Source organism: Homalodisca vitripennis, chromosome 5 (genome assembly GCF_021130785.1).
Source record: "Homalodisca vitripennis isolate AUS2020 chromosome 5, UT_GWSS_2.1, whole genome shotgun sequence".
NCBI classification, from domain to species: Eukaryota; Metazoa; Arthropoda; class Insecta; order Hemiptera; family Cicadellidae; genus Homalodisca; species Homalodisca vitripennis.
In genome coordinates this window covers 102,842,169-102,861,055 of record NC_060211.1, presented here as the reverse complement: position 1 = coordinate 102,861,055, position 18,887 = coordinate 102,842,169, and the positions used below count along the sequence as shown (strand labels likewise).

General features: G+C 30.2%; 1 protein-coding gene across 1 annotated transcript in view; it reads right to left on the bottom strand.

Moving 5' to 3' along the window:
- Positions 1–18,887, bottom strand: part of LOC124362599 (ceramide synthase 6) — a 44,988-nt gene that overhangs the window by 18,347 nt on the left and 7,754 nt on the right. The window contains exons 2-4 of the mRNA XM_046817244.1: positions 8,154–8,387; positions 4,834–4,942; positions 436–657 (exon numbers count right to left, since the gene is read on the bottom strand). Of these exons, the coding sequence (XP_046673200.1) occupies positions 436–657; positions 4,834–4,942; positions 8,154–8,387 (565 nt within the window). The remainder of the gene's footprint in view (positions 1–435; positions 658–4,833; positions 4,943–8,153; positions 8,388–18,887) is intronic.

Here is an 18,887-nt window from a genome sequence, read left to right as displayed (position 1 = left end):
TTTTCCACGGAGAAGGTTTATAAGCTGTGCCCATTGATGTAACTCACCACCAAGCGGCGCTGCAAAAGATAAAAGGTTTCAAAGCGCCTGCACACTATAAACTGCAATTACGAGACAGTTACGTATATTACATAGCCAAACACTATTTGAAGGCGCTTATGTTATATGTATATTTGTCTTTAAGATAAATTTCTGATTGAACTTAAAGTTTGAGTGTTAGACCTCTTTATAATAAAGTACATGTACGTGCACAATGGCTATAAACAAAAACATATTTTCTTGATCATGGCAACAAGGCAAACTCTACATCGGCGTTGTAAAAATAATTAAATTAAACCAGAAGTTCACATACACGGGCAAAGCTTACGAAAAGCGTGCAAAGCCGCAGGAAACAGCTAGTATACACATAAACGGTACTATTAATTTACTACAAACCTCTAAAAATATATCGGCAAAATCATGAATCATAAGGGTTGTACTGCCAATCCTGTGGAAATTGCACACCCAAGAGAGATCCACCAGGAATATAGTCAGAATGTGATGTGTAAACATCTGCCAGAAATCTTTCCTCTTCACATCGTAAAACTGGGAAGCCATTAATGACCAGTAGAAAGCTGATGAGGTCATGTAGTACCACCACACCCCATGAGCCACACTCTGTAACAAAATCATGAATCATAAGGGTTGTACTGCCAATCTCTGGAAGTTACACACCCAGAAGAGATTCAGATGGAGTATTTTCATTAAGTAGTGTATAGAAATCTGCCAGAAATTTTTCCTCGTGACATTGTAAAACAGGGTAGCCATTAATGACCAGAAAAATACTGATGAGGTCATATAGTACCGAACATCTATAAAAATATATTTCAACCTTGATTTAACCATTTTAGGCACATTTAAATCTAATTAAAATGTTTAATCTCAGTAGATTTACTAAACATTAACATTTTTAACGATTACTGGTGTTGGTGAACTTAAAAACATATGCAGTGTGGAAATAAGTAGCCCTCCTTTATTTTTGTATAATTATGAACATGAAATTAATAATTTCTAAACGTAATTGCATAAGCACTAAAAAAATTATAGCAAATAGCGACAAAATTGTACCATATTGGTTTTATAACAATCAAACCAAATGATTGGATTCCATACTTGCTTGAATAAGGAAGCAACATGAAACTAATATATGAAATTTTGAAAGACCAGAAGGCCCACTTCATAAAGTATCCAGCAGACTTGGTCAGTTATATTCTATAACTATGAACTATAATTTATATGGCACACATAAATATTAAATGAAAAAATAGAATCATAACGCACAAGATATTCATCATTTAATATATGAGCAAACTTTAGTTGCTGGTTATTTTTTTCATTTCAATTCAATTTATTCAAAATACAACATCAACTTCAGTACTTAATTTAGTATTTAGTTACAGAGCATTTAATTTAAATGGATCATTGATCATTGATGAAAACAGATTTTTTAAGACACGTTTAAAATTCACTGATGACAACTTTCACTAATACTAATACTAGCACTCTATTCATTCATGTAACTATAACGGTTTTATTAATTTTTTACATTTAAATGAAATTGAATCAAAATGTTTACAAATATTTCAGTTAGTTGATTTGTAGACTTTCAAAGTGGATAAATTGAATACAATTAAATATTTATAATAATATTTTAGTAATAAAACATATTCCTTATGGTTTTATTTAACCATTTCAAACAAACATTAACTGAACCTGGTTTCAATGTATACTCTGTTGTTGATAACACAGTACTCCCTCAGTAAACATTGATTGTAACAGGTGTGATAGCAAAGAGTAGAAGCTTGACAAATAAATTCCACTTTCTATCCTATTTATAATTTAAAGTGTTGATACATAATTTTATACAAATACATAATTATTACATAGTATAATAAAAGAATTTGAGACACCATAACTATATAATAAATTATTGTACTATTTTTAAAAATAATACGAACAGAACCCAAACAAAGCAAAAATGTTAATAAAAATAAATGTTTAATTGGTTTTTGAATCCAACATCATACATTCAGAAAATTATTATTGTTTTCTGATTGGTTTTAGTTTGGTTTCTTGTTAGATTCGAAGGAGAGAACAAACTGGCTACTCACAACCTAAAATAAAAAATATTAAATAAATAAATATTTATTGCCGTTTAAAGTTTAACTCATTGAAAATGTCAGAAGTTACAGCTTAGAACCAAGTCTATTACAAAATATAAGATTAATATTTACTATTAACAAGTAATATAAACCTAATAAGTAAAGGTATGTTTACACTGGTACACATGTATGAAAAAAGTGTGATATACTTGTCTGGAAACAAATTTAAAATTTGAGTACTGAAATCCCAATACTTGTTGACTGATCTCATACATGTATACCAGTGTAAACATACCTTTATATAAAATTCCAATAAATAAATTTGAAGGTTTCAAAAATGATCAAAGATGTACTGTACAATTTGACAATAGCATAAAAAGGATTTTTTTAAGTCAATTATGATATTTATAACAAAATACATTTTAGTGTGATTGTTTATGAAAAAACAACAAAATCATCTTGTGATAGCTTTGAACTAACATAATCAATATGAGACCTAATATTCTCCACTAGAGTGTTTATCGAGAAAACTTTATCTGCTCATATGAGTTGTGTTTTGTTTTGTACTCTGTTTTTTCAAGTGTATGATAGGAGCTTCAGGGCTGTAAAACATGAGCCACCAGAGTTCTACAAGTCTGTTTTAACCAGTGGGATAGATAATTGGGAGCCCATAATAGAAACATACTTTAGGTATTACATAATGTTAAAATTTTTTGAGTGGGACATGTATCTTCCTCATCCCTATTTAACAATTATTGTTACTCGAAACAAGATGAATTTTCAGATAGAATATATCAACATGATACAGATCTGTAGTAGTTTTTATTAACCCTCCGGCTGGCAACGTCGTAAATTACCACTCATTTTTTCCTGCCGTGAACTGGCAGAGTCGTAATATACGACTCATTAAACATCGTCTACTAATTACGTCATAGTTCCGATAATTACCGCTCGAATCGCATAAAAGTTATATCACTTTAATCACAAGATCCCAAGCCTTCTAATAATGTATTCACTTTTATATATATATTTGAATATTTGTTCTTTTACTGGCCGCTAAAAGCTCCCGACTACTTCCGCGTGACGCGACTCGGCAACTGTTAGTGCTTGTATATAGTCTTGTTTTTTTTAGTTGTAATTTTATTTGTAAATAAAAGTGTTTATAACTATGTATTTTCTTTTTGTGCATAAGTAAGTGAACATTATGCATATTTTAGATTTTTAAATAAAATTAATTTTGAGTTTTTTTTAATGGCATAATATAAAAAAGTGTTTTTTGAAAAAAAAAGTTTTGAGTTCTGACCATCAAACATCCACCATTATTCAGGTAAGTCAAATTATAATTATGTTTATATTGTACAACATATTCTGCAGAGTAATTTGATGCATAACACTTTTGTGTTTTCTCCAATAATTAATTGTACAGGATAAAAAATTAAAAACTCTGCACGAAGCTTCAAAACAGGGTGCCAGTCAAGGCTCAAATGCGCGCCAGCCGGAGGGTTAATGTTCATAATTTTTACCATTGGCTTTTCACATCTGTGTTACATAATACATTTCTTTTAATCAGCATTGACTTGACTGTTATCTGTTTAGGTTGTTGTTTTCTAAATATATACAGTGATTTTGTACAAACTACGTAACAGATTAATCTTAGACGAAATTGTTCTTAGGCTTACAACAATACAGGCTTACAAGAACAAAATAATGCTTCGCCTTATAATGTTTTAAACAATATTTGAAGGAACAAATATTTAAAAACATTTAAAGTATGATCATTATTGTAAACATTGTTTATACCATTTATATATTCAGAACCAACCATAAACTTACTTATATTTTAGATAAATGAAAGAAAGATTTAGATCCTACTTTTTGTAGAAAGAAATCTATTAACTTATTCTTTAAGAATAGAAAATAACTTAAAACGTCAATCATAAGATACAACAAACTGTAAAAGTTAAAAATTTATCCACCATGTAAAGTGATACAGGTACAATACATTTACATCATCCTTTGCAGGAATTCGTCAATTGGGATGATCAAAACACCAGGGATTCAGCACTTCTAGTCATTAATCTACAGTCCCAATCCAACCTTCAATCTCAAGTCTGGGGGAAGACAGTTGTGTACTTTCTTTCCCATAAATGTTGGATTTTTAATATAATGTGGAATGATACCTTAAAAGGGAGTATATTGATGCATTCCTAGTGTTGAGGTTATGTATGTTGTAAACTATGTTTATGACAATTTATGAAAACATTGACTGTCCAATTCAAAGAAATGTCTAATACATTACATACATCACATACATATTTTTAACAGCAATATTTAATATTTAGTGTTTCAGGAAGCTTGTATGTTTCACAACACGGACCTATTGTTGCACGGAATTATGAATATGAATAAATCACTTAATGAGACAACAGTTGACAGGTGGTTATTATAGGATAAATACAAATGACAGGAAACTAGCAAGACACTTAAATAGAACACTGACAAGTCTTGGTGACCTTAAACTTCCTGTCCCAGAGCCCTTATCAAACCAGTTGGTTTCAGACTCACAAATGTATCTCTTTATTAATATAAAACTAAAAGCTAGGGCACGAAAGAGTTTAATTGTGAAGGAATTCAAATTAAAATCAACACCAAAATTAAAAAACCAAAACACTGAACACTAAAGCATGGTTACCTGATGAGGATAGTTTTCCCAACATAAATCTGAATTCCACAGCCAAGGTTTATCCCACAGAATGTACAATCCAAAGGAAAATGACAGAGTATAGTAAGTGAACCTCCACCTAATAACAGAATACCATTTCTTTAAAGAATATATTTTAGTGCTCAATTTACCTTATTTTATGGCATACTTAATTTGATGATTCAAAAGCAATTATTATTGTTAACAAGTACTTATGAGTAAAGAAAATGAATATGCATGTCAGGGTGGAAATGCTTTGGTAGTATAGGGAGGTTCCCATCTCATGACACCATACAGTACAGCTATTAGAATGTAACCAAAATGCAGTGCTACTAAAAATATCTTGTTAAAAGCAATGTTCTTAATCCCGCCCTTAAAACTGTAAACTTTACTTGAAGCAGACTTTTTTATATCTTTTATTAGTTCTGATGCTACCGGTATCGGCATTGATATCTAACCACTGCACTAATATATAACTTGAAACACTGAGAGAAAATATTTTTCCAGTAACAAATACAGACTGAACAAATAACTTATATGGATAAGAGCGAAACGGAGCGTGGTGAAAAGTTATTGTTTTGGTTGTATTAGCTGCTTCATACGTCTACACAATTTCCAATCAGTCTCTTTATTCACCTTATGACTGATAAGTTTACAAATTACTTTGGTTAAAAGAACTAAAACTCTACTGTTAAATCCTGAAAAAAATGCAGACATACCAAAACATTTTAAGTACAATTTAACAAAATTATACTAAGATATAATGTGCATTACTTAATAAAAAAGAGAAATAAATCAAATAAACTAAAACTAACCGAAATTGAAGGACCCTACAGAACGTAACGAAAAAGATAGTGTAAAAACAGACAGATAGATTGATAGACTGCTCTTATACTTTTAGATTATAAAACCAATAGAGCTATTCCTTGAACAAAGAGGAACCTAAGAACCAAGTTTCCCGTCTTTACTCTCAGATCATATAGTTTAGATATCCAAGTTTCAAAGTTAACCACAAATCAACTAGTAGAGCTGGAATAACGGGAATTACATTAAAACTAGGCTTGTCTATTTAAAGTTTTTTAAATTTATAACAACGAAACCCGGTATTAATTTTTGGTGCTTTTCAACCAAACTGCAACTTTTAAACTTTATAATTTGTGATCCGATTAAGACCAAATTTTTCTATTAGATAGATAAAAGTGTTCTCTTTTTGGGTGTGTAATTTTATGATTATACACAACATTTCTTATTGAAGTATCATCTTAACTTTCATTCTTGACTAGGTGGTTCGATACAGTACAATGTAGATGGTACTGATAAAAAGTGCAATGGTCATAGACAGGATTTGAACTTGTGCTGTCTCTAACTAAGGTCCAAAGTCCGACGTCTTAGACAGCTCGGCCATCAGCACTGCCACAATTTCCAAGTATAATATCAGAATCATATCTATGAACAAAATATTTCTATCAATAAAATATTTTTATTTCATGCAGCAAATTTGGCCCTTCGTAAAAATAATAAATGCAATTGAATTGTTCATGTTTGGAATATACAAGGGCTGTCCAGAAAGTAAGAGACTTTTGGACATGGCGTGGCAATGGGTACACACTCAGTACACAACCAGCCCTGGTAAGATTGTGCATTGTGCCTATCGTACTTTGTATACAGTGGAGTGTTAAAACGAGTGCTGTAATTTTTACAAGCAATCATCTGTAATTGAGTTAGAACACCACATATGAATATACAATCAGTAACCATTATCATGTGGAGAAAAAGAATGGAGGAAACTACTTAAATGATTTTAATGGCTTTGTGTTAAATATGTATTGCTCCCCTCACTACACACACAAAACTTTGGATTTCTTATAGGAACAAATTTAATTGACAAGTTGAGTTTTCAATGTACAACATCTATTACAATACAAGATCTAACTGAATTTGCAATACAGTTTCTATTTCATTCCAATACAGAGTATCATGCATAAAATCGCCCCAAACATGCATTACATTTGATTCAAGATGGTATTTATATTTACTAAACAAAAGAAACTGGATGATGAACATATATACAATAGGTCTATGCATGGTAAGCATAAGAACTAAGATCCATAACTGATATCCGTTTCTTCTGAATATTATGGACCACTACAAGAATGGCATAAATCACAGAAAAGAGAAAAAAAGAACTAAATACACAGTAAAAATGTCTTCAGAATGCTATCCAGTAATCAATCCTAATACTTCTATTGACTAAATTCAGCTCAGCATTAGACAAATCTTTTAACTAATTCTAGTAACTAATTTCAGTGAGCCGTCTACATATTTATTGTCTTTGGTATTTTTATAGTCCAATGAGATTTTATATTAAAACTTTAACTTTGTTTTCTGTGACAGTAACATTAACCCACTTAATAAAAAAACACATTATCTGATGTCTTATAGTTTTAGGGTTCCTTAACCAAAAAACATAAACATACTTTCCAATATAGACTGAATTTATAAAAAGATAAAGGAAATTTTTCTTAAATTTTATCCTTAAAATTCTTTTAAATAACAAGAATGGCTTAACTACAGTACTTAACTTTTGATTGAAGTGGATTGTACGAAAGTAGTAAACAAGCATTTATTCCATTACATAACAAATAGGAATCTAAAATTTTGTCTTTTAACGGGCTATCTTTTATGTATATTGACCATTTTTTTCTCTTCAATTGTTGATTTTCATGACATTTAGCTTTAAAATTTCAAAAAGGCTGTCTTTTTAAAACTATGAATGATAAGATTCTTTCTTGCTATGACATAAAACATTTGATTCGTGAATTTTAAAATTAAAAACAGACAGACAGACATACAAACATTAAACAAAGCTAAATAGGCCACAGCTTATAGGAAAGTTTTTGTTTATTTGCTACCTACTTAATCACATTCAAAAACATTTCCCCACATTTGAACACTCTGTATAAGATATAACATACTGTATATGAGATCTTATGAGGAAAAGCATATCAAATATAAATAATAAATAATTAATTTGTGTTACTGTAACAGAAATTAACACATTTAACCATTCATTAGCATTGAGATATGATATTCTAACATATGGAGACATTCTAAAGTACAATATTTTTGGATTTGAGACAAGTTTTTTTGAACTTTAACTCCATGTTGCAAGTGAAACCACAGACATGCAGCTGACAGCTAACCTGTGTGCCCTCTAAAGCTTTCTTTTACACAAATCTAAATGTCCCACATTTGACTAATAACTTTCATATAGTATACTATACCATACTTAGTATAACATAGTAACAAACCCATTTTCTGAGAATTTTGTCAGAGTTGAAGGTTTATCTTGAGCTTTCCGAAGACGCAGCCACCGTTCAACTTGACGTTCTGTCCAGTCCAACTGTTTTGCCATACCAACTATTTCTTTATGTTTCATCTTTATATTTTGCCTGTAAGCTTTCTCTAAAATTTCATTGTTGACGGCTTTTTTATGCTTACTTCCTTTTATACCTAAGTATAAGCCCAGAGGAATGAAACAAAACCTGAAACAAAAAATAACAAATTAATCATGAGAAAAATACAACAGCCAGTTACAGTAAACACCACATTTTTAAAGATAAATGTAATTTTTCTTGCCAATAATTTATCTCATAACAAGAGTTTAGATGAGGTTTGATCTTGGAAAATAGAAATAAATAAATATTTTGGATATGGAAAAATTATAAAATCTGTAGCAGGTAGCATTCAAATTTTAAAAGTCTGAGAATGTTGAAAATACTTCAAGCCACTCAAAACCAAATAATTGGATGAAATAAAAGTGAAAATTATGTATAATTTCCAAAAATTGAAGTATAAAATGTATATAGAATTAGATTTGTTTCAAAAAAGTCACTTAATATTCTTCAATAAACAGATATTATACAGCAAAACTTCACTAATTCAAAACCTCAATAATTCAAAATGTTTATAATTAGTACCAGTAACTGCTATTGGAATAATGGTTTATTTAAGATTATTTATTATAAGAACCAGTGATCTCTTATATTCGTATTGTAATATTTGACAAATACACTTTATATGCGATATATATATATATATAAAAAACATTATTTATTTATTGGCTGAGCGTTAGCTATCACTTGAGAAGCTGGACCAATTTCATTTTCGTTCATCTGTCCGTCCACATGATATCTTCAGAATGAACTAAGCTATAGACTTGATTTCTATAAGGGTAACATTGGGTTTGATGATGGTGCATGTCATTTCATGAAATTTTCCCTGGGTGGTTGTAAACATTTTTACATTGATCTTATGGTTATCCATGATGAAAACAAGAAAACTACAAAATAAGTACATTTGTAGAAAAACTGAGCACAATCCTATATCATTTTAACAAGTGACATAGTGAGAAGTAGCTATAGACTTGAAATTTTGCAAGCAACTTCAGAGAAGCCGGTTACATGACATCTTGTTTATAACATAACATAACAAGAAGTAGCTGCCAATTTAAGTTCATCAACATTTTAATCTGATAAGAATTATTATTTATTGTGTTGGTTTTACTTCAGTTTAATCAGTGTTCTGTTAAATGGTTCTAGGAATCAAAAAAAAAAAAAAAAAAAAAAATCTAAACTGATTTTTATTTTTAACTCATTTAAACCCCAGTGCTAGAGCAAGTGTGTGTGTGTGTGTGTGTGTGTGTGTGTGTGTGTGCGTGCGTGCGTGCGTGCGTGCGTGCGTGCGTGTATAATGAATGACAAGTCGTTTTACAGGTATTTGGTCTTACAATCATATGTTAGTTTGATTATTTAAACACATATGTAACAGAAACGGTCAAATACAAAATAAATGAGGTCTCTGTGGTGTAGTGGTAGCATGCTCACCCAGCAAGTGAGAGCCCAGCAGGGTAGGTACTTTTTGTGATTAATTTTTATTTAAATTAAATTAGGCTATTGCTGTTTATACAAAATTAAATAATATATGCATGAAAATGTTTATGTGTGGGTATTTCATTATTTATTTCTCACTGGAACTTTGTTTTACTAGTACAAAACTAATCAGATCTCTTCACCAGTCTGCATTGCAAAATTATGTTACACATCTTGGGACATATTTTTTAAAATTAAAAACTAATGTAAATACAGATATGTAACTTTGGTTATTAGTGCCATTGATGAACAATATGAAAGGAAATGGGCACAGGTTTACAAATTCACAATGGTTTTTGTTGTATCCAGGATGCTGATGATTATCACAGAGAAATAACCATCATATAATATCTCCCTTTCTGTGTTGTTATCTACACAGGAAATCATTTGACACCAGCTGTCAGTAATAATGTAATCCATCAAATACCAGAGAACACATCCGCAGTGAAAATATTGGTTGCCCATTCTCTGATCCTTTCAGTAGCCACATTCTACAAACACTTTCTACAAAATTTGATTTTATTTGTAAAGGGTTACCATCAATTAATTTTTAATTAAATAAACTTAAATTAAACCTATCCAGATTTTATTTATTAATATACGTATATTAATTAAAAAATGTACAGGATGATAAAAAGATCACCTCTTCTTAATTTTTTAACATAACAAATAAAAATATTCCTTCCGTGTCAGCTGGTATAAAGGCAGATTTCATATGAGATCGCCATATCGAAATGGCAACATGAAGATGCAAATTAGTTTAGATGTTTAATGTGTACAACTTTATGGGACAATAAGTCTCAATTTTGGTACATTAGTATAATCATACCACCTTAGCAACCATTTAAAAACTCAATTATCTTGAAACCTTACAATACAAAAATTGTTACAACTATATAAATTTCTTTGTGAAAAGATGCACTTGATTTAGTTACAATTCATCCACAATTATGTTTGTAAACATTTTCGCTTACAATTCAATTGTATACTTCTATAAATTTAATATAAATTCGTTTCGCATCACGCATGTAAACTACACCTTATCCAAAACGTAAACAAACGTTATACAAACATCTGAACTGAACTAACAAAATTTGATATTACTAAAAATTCTGTTAGGAGATATTAAGAGGGAAATATAGACCACAATAACATAACCACATTATACAGGGTGAGTGGCTGTTAATGTGACAAAAATTTTTGAGTTATAATGCAATGTAAATGTGATACAATGGCGGTTATAAAAGTCTAACTCCAAAAATTAGGTCTGAAATGAATTATTTTGTTTTTCTAAAACACCCGTGTTTTTTTACGTAAATCTGATATTTCTTAGCAACGTATAGACATATGTGAGCAAACTACATCATTTTTAGATTCTCCGTTAAATTTTCAATTTTAAAAAGTTATCAGTTCATATAGCATACCATTTTAAAACCTATTAAATGGGAAAGTTTTTAATATCACTTGACACATTCTTGTATACAGGATGTGGTAAAAAGATGGGGTTCAATGATATTTCAGTTTTTCTGAAACTTAACAACTTTGCCATTTGAATCGACCTGAAGCTTAATTTTCTTTTCTTACCGTTTGAACGGATAACTTTCTCAAATTGAAAATAATTAATTTCAGACCTAATTTTTGGAGTTCGAATTTTTTATAACCGCCATTGTATCACATTTACATTGCATTATAACCCACAAATTTTTGTCACACCAAGAGCCACTCACCCTGTATATATGATAAGAAAAATAACGAAACGACTCTCTAATCTAGTAATGTATTACAAATGATTTGTTTTCCAACTGTTCGATTAGTTTACTAATATTATTATTGATGTAAATGTCTGAAATATCGCAAAGTCTATCTATCTGTGCTTCTGCAGACTTTCCTAGGTTATGGAATTTTTCAGGTTAGGTTACTTAGTCCCAATTTAAGAGCTGTCAAAATATACAAAATCAATTTATATTATGCTATTAGAAACTATATGACCTTTAACACACTAAAAAACTTCCAACGCCATACAATCGTTGCAAAAAGAATCTAATAAATGGTAAAATACTGATTTGAATAAATCTAAAAATTACAAATTTATTTATTAATGAATCCAACGTAAAATTGATTAACTTACTGCATTATTTAATAGGTAGCAGTATTTAAAGCTCATCGGATTCTTAATTGAATTTTAGCATAGTTAATATTAATTCCTATTCCAGTTCACTACTAGTTTCATCCTGAAGAAATTTGAAAAGTGATTAAAAATAAATTGAGTAGATCTCTTCTAGCCAACAAAGCCGATGTAATTTAATTTGGGAAGAAAATTAGCCTTTCTGTTGATTATAATATTGTAACCTTTATTCAATTACGTTAGGCCGTACCTTACATTTCCTTATAAAATAAATTACGTAAAAACATATTTTAATTCAAATTTTGCTAAAACAATTAATTGACTTTTTAAAAGATAAATTAAATTTAACGATTTCAAACAATAAAATCATAAGTACGACAAGATAGAGAACAATATACGCTGTGTTTACAAGATATTTAGCAAGACTTCATTCCATAATTTTTATTTTTTACCTCAGTTATTATAAACCCTTAACTTCATTTTTAGAATATGATGACAATGAAAATGAAGAAATTATTTTTAAGTACAGTAATTAATTATTAACTATAATAATTGGGGGTTATAATACTTTGTTTGATCACCGTTACTTAGTATTAAATTCACATTTTAATTTGGTAATTCTAAGCAATATATGGGTCAACCTCGATTTTTCTCATATTACAATATAATGTTCCAATAGTCAATTAGAAAAGGAAATGACTAGAATTTCTTGGTGGAAAGCAGTTATAGGGAGCAGGCAACCGCCAGACGGTCATATATTGCTTAGAATTACCTATTAGTGATCAGGGGCACTAACGTGATCTGGGCTTCAAATTTGGAACTACAGTGGAGTCCCGCTAATCCGAACACGTGTAATCCGAACGTCGGTTAATCCGAACAGGTCCAGGAGGAATTATTTATAACGATAATGAACAGTTATAGGAACTAATTACATACAAATGAAAATGGGTGCATCATTTCGTACATAAACAAAGAAAACTTTAATTAAATAGACATACAGTATTTTATTAAGACAAATTGTGTACGGTACAGTACATAAATAATGAAATTAAATACAGTAAGTTACCAAATTAAGACTTATAGGTTAAGTATGAGTTAAATTACTGTATTAAGAAGTGAAATCAAACAAAAATTGGACGTACAGTACTGATATTATTATTGAGTACAATATTAAATGTTAAAAGACATAAATTCAGTTATTCTCTTCTGTCGCATTGAAGGGAGTCTATTGGATGACGCGTAGTTTCGTACAACTATTGAACGCGTGGACCCGTACAATATCCAGTACGCTCACATTGCTTAACAATAGAACTCTCACACTAAATACGGTAAATGTGCTTAGTATTCGCAAACACGTTTATTTGTCAAGAAATACAATGCAACAGTCAGAAAACATGTTTTAATAAACAATACTGATAATTCTATAACAAAATAGACCCATCTCAAGTTTAAAACCGTATTTTTCTGTAATTCTAGCTAATCCGAACAATCACATAATCCGAATAGGGCTCGGTCCCAATTAGGTCGGATTAACGGGACTCTACTGTACTCGAGTTAATTTTTTTTCTAATATGAGAAAAATCGAGGTTGACCCATATATTGCTTAGAATTACCGGTAATTCTAAGCAATATATGGGTCAACCTCGATTTTTCTCATATTAGAATATAATGTTCCAATAGTCAATTAGAAAAGGAAATGACTAGAATTTCTTGCCGGAAAGCAGTTATAGGGAGCAGGCAACCGCCAGACGGTCATATATTGCTTAGAGTTACCTATTAGTAATCAGGGGCACTGACGTGATCTGGGCTTCAAATTTGGAACTACTTGAGTTAATTTTTTTTCCAAAAGAGCAAGCAGCGCGAAGCACTGCGCAGCGGGCAGGCATCGTGCGTGATCCTTTTTTTATTAAAAATTTCTGATAAATTGTTATTACATATTACAATATAATGTAGGTAATGTATGTAAAACAATTTTAAACACATAATTACATGAGGGAAAGCAAAGTAAACCAATATAATCCGCCCAATACAAAATCTCCGTAAAAATCTGGTAAAGGAATCTGTGTCATTCCTTTGGCCTGAATCAATTCAGTATATACGAAGATCACGCACGACGCTTGCCCGCTGCGCAGCGCTTCGCGCTGCTTGCTCTTTTAGAAAAAAAATTGACTCGAGTAGTTCCACATTTGAAGCCTGATCACTAATAGGTAATTCTCGCGGTTGTCTGCTCCCTATAACTGCTTTCCAGCAAGAAATTCTAGTAATTTCCTTTTCTAATTGACTATTGGAACATTATATTGTAATATGAGTTGCCTGCTCCCTATAACTGCTTTCCGGCAAGAAATTCTAGTCATTTCCTTTTCTAATTGACTATTGGAACATTATATTGTAATATGAGAAAAATCGAGGTTGACCCATATATTGCTTAGAATTACCGAATTACCTTTAATTTCAACATATGTTTGTTGTTGCGGACTACAAACACTTTTATATCGATTGATAGTCTAGGATTTGAGATGCGAATATTAGGTATCGATGATTACATTCTTCGATATAAAAAACCGGGTCCGCTTATTGTACCCTACCTGATGCAGAACTAATGAGCAGGTGGTCAGAGTTAGACTAAGGGTGCTCCCCCCTGCCACAGAGTGAAAATAATTTATTAATATTATTGGCAACCGTGATAAGCACGGAGCATGCACCAGGCATTTCAGGTAGGACTGCCATTTTTAATAATCAAATGTTACTTTTACAAAATTGAAATATTACAGACGTACGTATTATTTGAAAGTGTTTACAGCTGTTGATGTAGATTATTTAAGTTAATTGTTTAAAGTAATTAATTAGTATTAATTTATTATATTGATGGTTATAATTAATTAATATTGTTTACCAATTTCAATATAAAAAACCGGGTCCGCTTATCTTCTACAGAGCCATAACCAAACATATCCGTGGCATATTTTACTGCTTTCTCGGTCATGAGCACGTTTCTACTACGTATCTCGTTATTGTTCTTCAAGTGGTAGTGTTGTGATTAGTTTGATATGTTTATCTTATTTTATAGTAAAATGTAATTAAACTTGTCAGTTCAATAAAACTAAAATTTATTTGAATTAAACAGTTTTCTAAATAGTCCTTTTTTATTTTTATCAATAAATACGCTAATTTTAAGTAAAATGCCTTCTTTATACTATTTTCTTTTATCTTTTTTAATTTAGTTATAGTAAAAATTAGCTTTGTACTTAAATGATCAAAAATTGTTTACTTGTCTTGGCGTTGTAGGAAAGTTAATGGATTTATTAGTGGCTTGTGAAGGGTTAAAGATTAACTTTAACTTTTTTACTATGGTAACATATTTTTGATAACCTTATCTAAACCTTCTCATGTAACAACTGGAAGATATAGACAAAACCCTCCCTGTTGGCCTCCCTGTTTAATATAAAATTACTGGGGAACGTTTATTAACACTAACGGGTCAATAATATAATACATTTGTACAATATCATAATGAAAATGATAATACACATAAACACCTACACTATGTACAGTAGATAACAAATTCAAGGGTCAACGATATGCTTCTTTACAATACAGTAACAGAACGAGTGACGCATGAGACGCAGGGCAGCAGCAGACGGCACATGCCAGGAGTGGTGGTACAGTGTCTTAGCTACTCGCATCCTGTCCTGATAACAAAGGCTTAGTTGGTGCGAAGCCAATAGAGAATGATGTTAGAATAATCTCATTCATGAAGCATGGCGATTCGATCTTCATTTTTTCCAGAAGAACACAAGGAGTGTGTATAAGTTGTCAGCAATTGTGTGATTTTTGGCTGCAGACATAGATATACGTCTACAGCACTTAAGGGGTTAAAAATTAAATTACCAGCTACTGTTGCAGGCTGCAGTGATGTAAGCGGCTACCACCACAATTGAATCCGGATACCAAATTATCGATTACAAATACATAAACTTTCAAATACAAAAACATTCTAATTAAAATTATTTTCAATGAATTATTGTCAGCTATTTTTAACGTATCGAATAACAAAATTGTTCTAATTTCATTGAAAGTAAAATCATTTGTATGGTATTCGATTGATGACTGCAAGTACAACAGTCATGTATATGTGTTATTTGTATCACAAGCTGTCAGACACAATTTCCTTTAAAACAAAAAAGTAATTAAATGTTGCACTGTTTTTTTTTTTTTTTTACATTTTATAAATACATAGCCATAGCCTGCATAGTTTTTTATTAATTATAAAATTATTTCTGTTTTATATATAAAAACAGTTGAAATATACTGTAATTTGAAATACCAAGATAACGTTCAGGTCAACATTTTGGTTTCAGTAGTTAAGATAATCAATAATATCGATTATTCGATCATGGTGGTGGCTGCTTATTCTGCTTATTCATTAAGTCGTCCTCAACTAAGTCAGGGATTTTAAGAAGTTGTAGAATAAATAACGAAGTTGTAGAAGTTTTTGTTGCTTTACATTTGTGGCTATTACTTGCCAGTATAGATGTGCCAAGCGGTTTCTTGCATGAAACACTGCATATAGTTCCATGTAGTCCTTGGAACTAGTTTCTGGACCAGTTTCAGCTAAAGCTATTTTAAAGTGAAATGCTATAGCGCTACATTCAATAAATACAATACGTTGTAATAAAAGTAATACGTACATTTTATTTTGTTTATAAATAAATATAAATGTATATTTGTTCATTTGAGGAATAAATAAAAAATATATATAAACAAATGTTAATAATGTAAAATAAAATAGAAAGGCCGTCGCAGGACTGTACGACAGAAGTGACATTTCTTATAACGGGCTGTGAATATATATATATATCTTGAAAAAGTATGTTTGTTGATTATTAAATATTTTTTTAAATATATATTTTAAAGTAATATGAGAGACTCAATTCTATAACATAAAAGATTTTCTATTTTCTATTAATTTTATACATATTTTTGTAATATAATTTACGTTTCATATTTACAATGATCACTGACTTTTACATATTAAAGTAATAAATATTTTTGTTATTACGTTAAAGTAATAAGTATTATTTTTTATACTCACCCAGCAAGTGAGAGCCCAGCAGGGTAGGTACTTTTTGTGATTAATTTTTATTTAAATTAAATTAGGCTATTGCTGTTTATACAAAATTAAATAATATATGCATGAAAATGTTTATGTGTGGGTATTTCATTATTTATTTCTCACTGGAACTTTGTTTTACTAGTACAAAACTAATCAGATCTCTTCACCAGTCTGCATTGCAAAATTATGTTACACATCTTGGGACATATTTTTTAAAATTAAAAACTAATGTAAATACAGATATGTAACTTTGGTTATTAGTGCCATTGATGAACAATATGAAAGGAAATGGGCACAGGTTTACAAATTCACAATGGTTTTTGTTGTATCCAGGATGCTGATGATTATCACAGAGAAATAACCATCATATAATATCTCCCTTTCTGTGTTGTTATCTACACAGGAAATCATTTGACACCAGCTGTCAGTAATAATGTAATCCATCAAATACCAGAGAACACATCCGCAGTGAAAATATTGGTTGCCCATTCTCTGATCCTTTCAGTAGCCACATTCTACAAACACTTTCTACAAAATTTGATTTTATTTGTAAAGGGTTACCATCAATTAATTTTTAATTAAATAAACTTAAATTAAACCTATCCAGATTTTATTTATTAATATACGTATATTAATTAAAAAATGTACAGGATGATAAAAAGATCACCTCTTCTTAATTTTTTAACATAACAAATAAAAATATTCCTTCCGTGTCAGCTGGTATAAAGGCAGATTTCATATGAGATCGCCATATCGAAATGGCAACATGAAGATGCAAATTAGTTTAGATGTTTAATGTGTACAACTTTATGGGACAATAAGTCTCAATTTTGGTACATTAGTATAATCATACCACCTTAGCAACCATTTAAAAACTCAATTATCTTGAAACCTTACAATACAAAAATTGTTACAACTATATAAATTTCTTTGTGAAAAGATGCACTTGATTTAGTTACAATTCATCCACAATTATGTTTGTAAACATTTTCGCTTACAATTCAATTGTATACTTCTATAAATTTAATATAAATTCGTTTCGCATCACGCATGTAAACTACACCTTATCCAAAACGTAAACAAACGTTATACAAACATCTGAACTGAACTAACAAAATTTGATATTACTAAAAATTCTGTTAGGAGATATTAAGAGGGAAATATAGACCACAATAACATAACCACATTATACAGGGTGAGTGGCTGTTAATGTGACAAAAATTTTTGAGTTATAATGCAATGTAAATGTGATACAATGGCGGTTATAAAAGTCTAACTCCAAAAATTAGGTCTGAAATGAATTATTTTGTTTTTCTAAAACACCCGTGTTTTTTTACGTAAATCTGATATTTCTTAGCAACGTATAGACATATGTGAGCAAACTACATCATTTTTAGATTCTCCGTTAAATTTTCAATTTTAAAAAGTTATCAGTTCATATAGCATACCATTTTAAAACCTATTAAATGGGAAAGTTTTTAATATCACTTGACACATTCTTGTATACAGGATGTGGTAAAAAGATGGGGTTCAATGATATTTCAGTTTTTCTGAAACTTAACAACTTTGCCATTTGAATCGACCTGAAGCTTAATTTTCTTTTCTTACCGTTTGAACGGATAACTTTCTCAAATTGAAAATAATTAATTTCAGACCTAATTTTTGGAGTTCGAATTTTTTATAACCGCCATTGTATCACATTTACATTGCATTATAACCCACAAATTTTTGTCACACCAAGAGCCACTCACCCTGTATATATGATAAGAAAAATAACGAAACGACTCTCTAATCTAGTAATGTATTACAAATGATTTGTTTTCCAACTGTTCGATTAGTTTACTAATATTATTATTGATGTAAATGTCTGAAATAT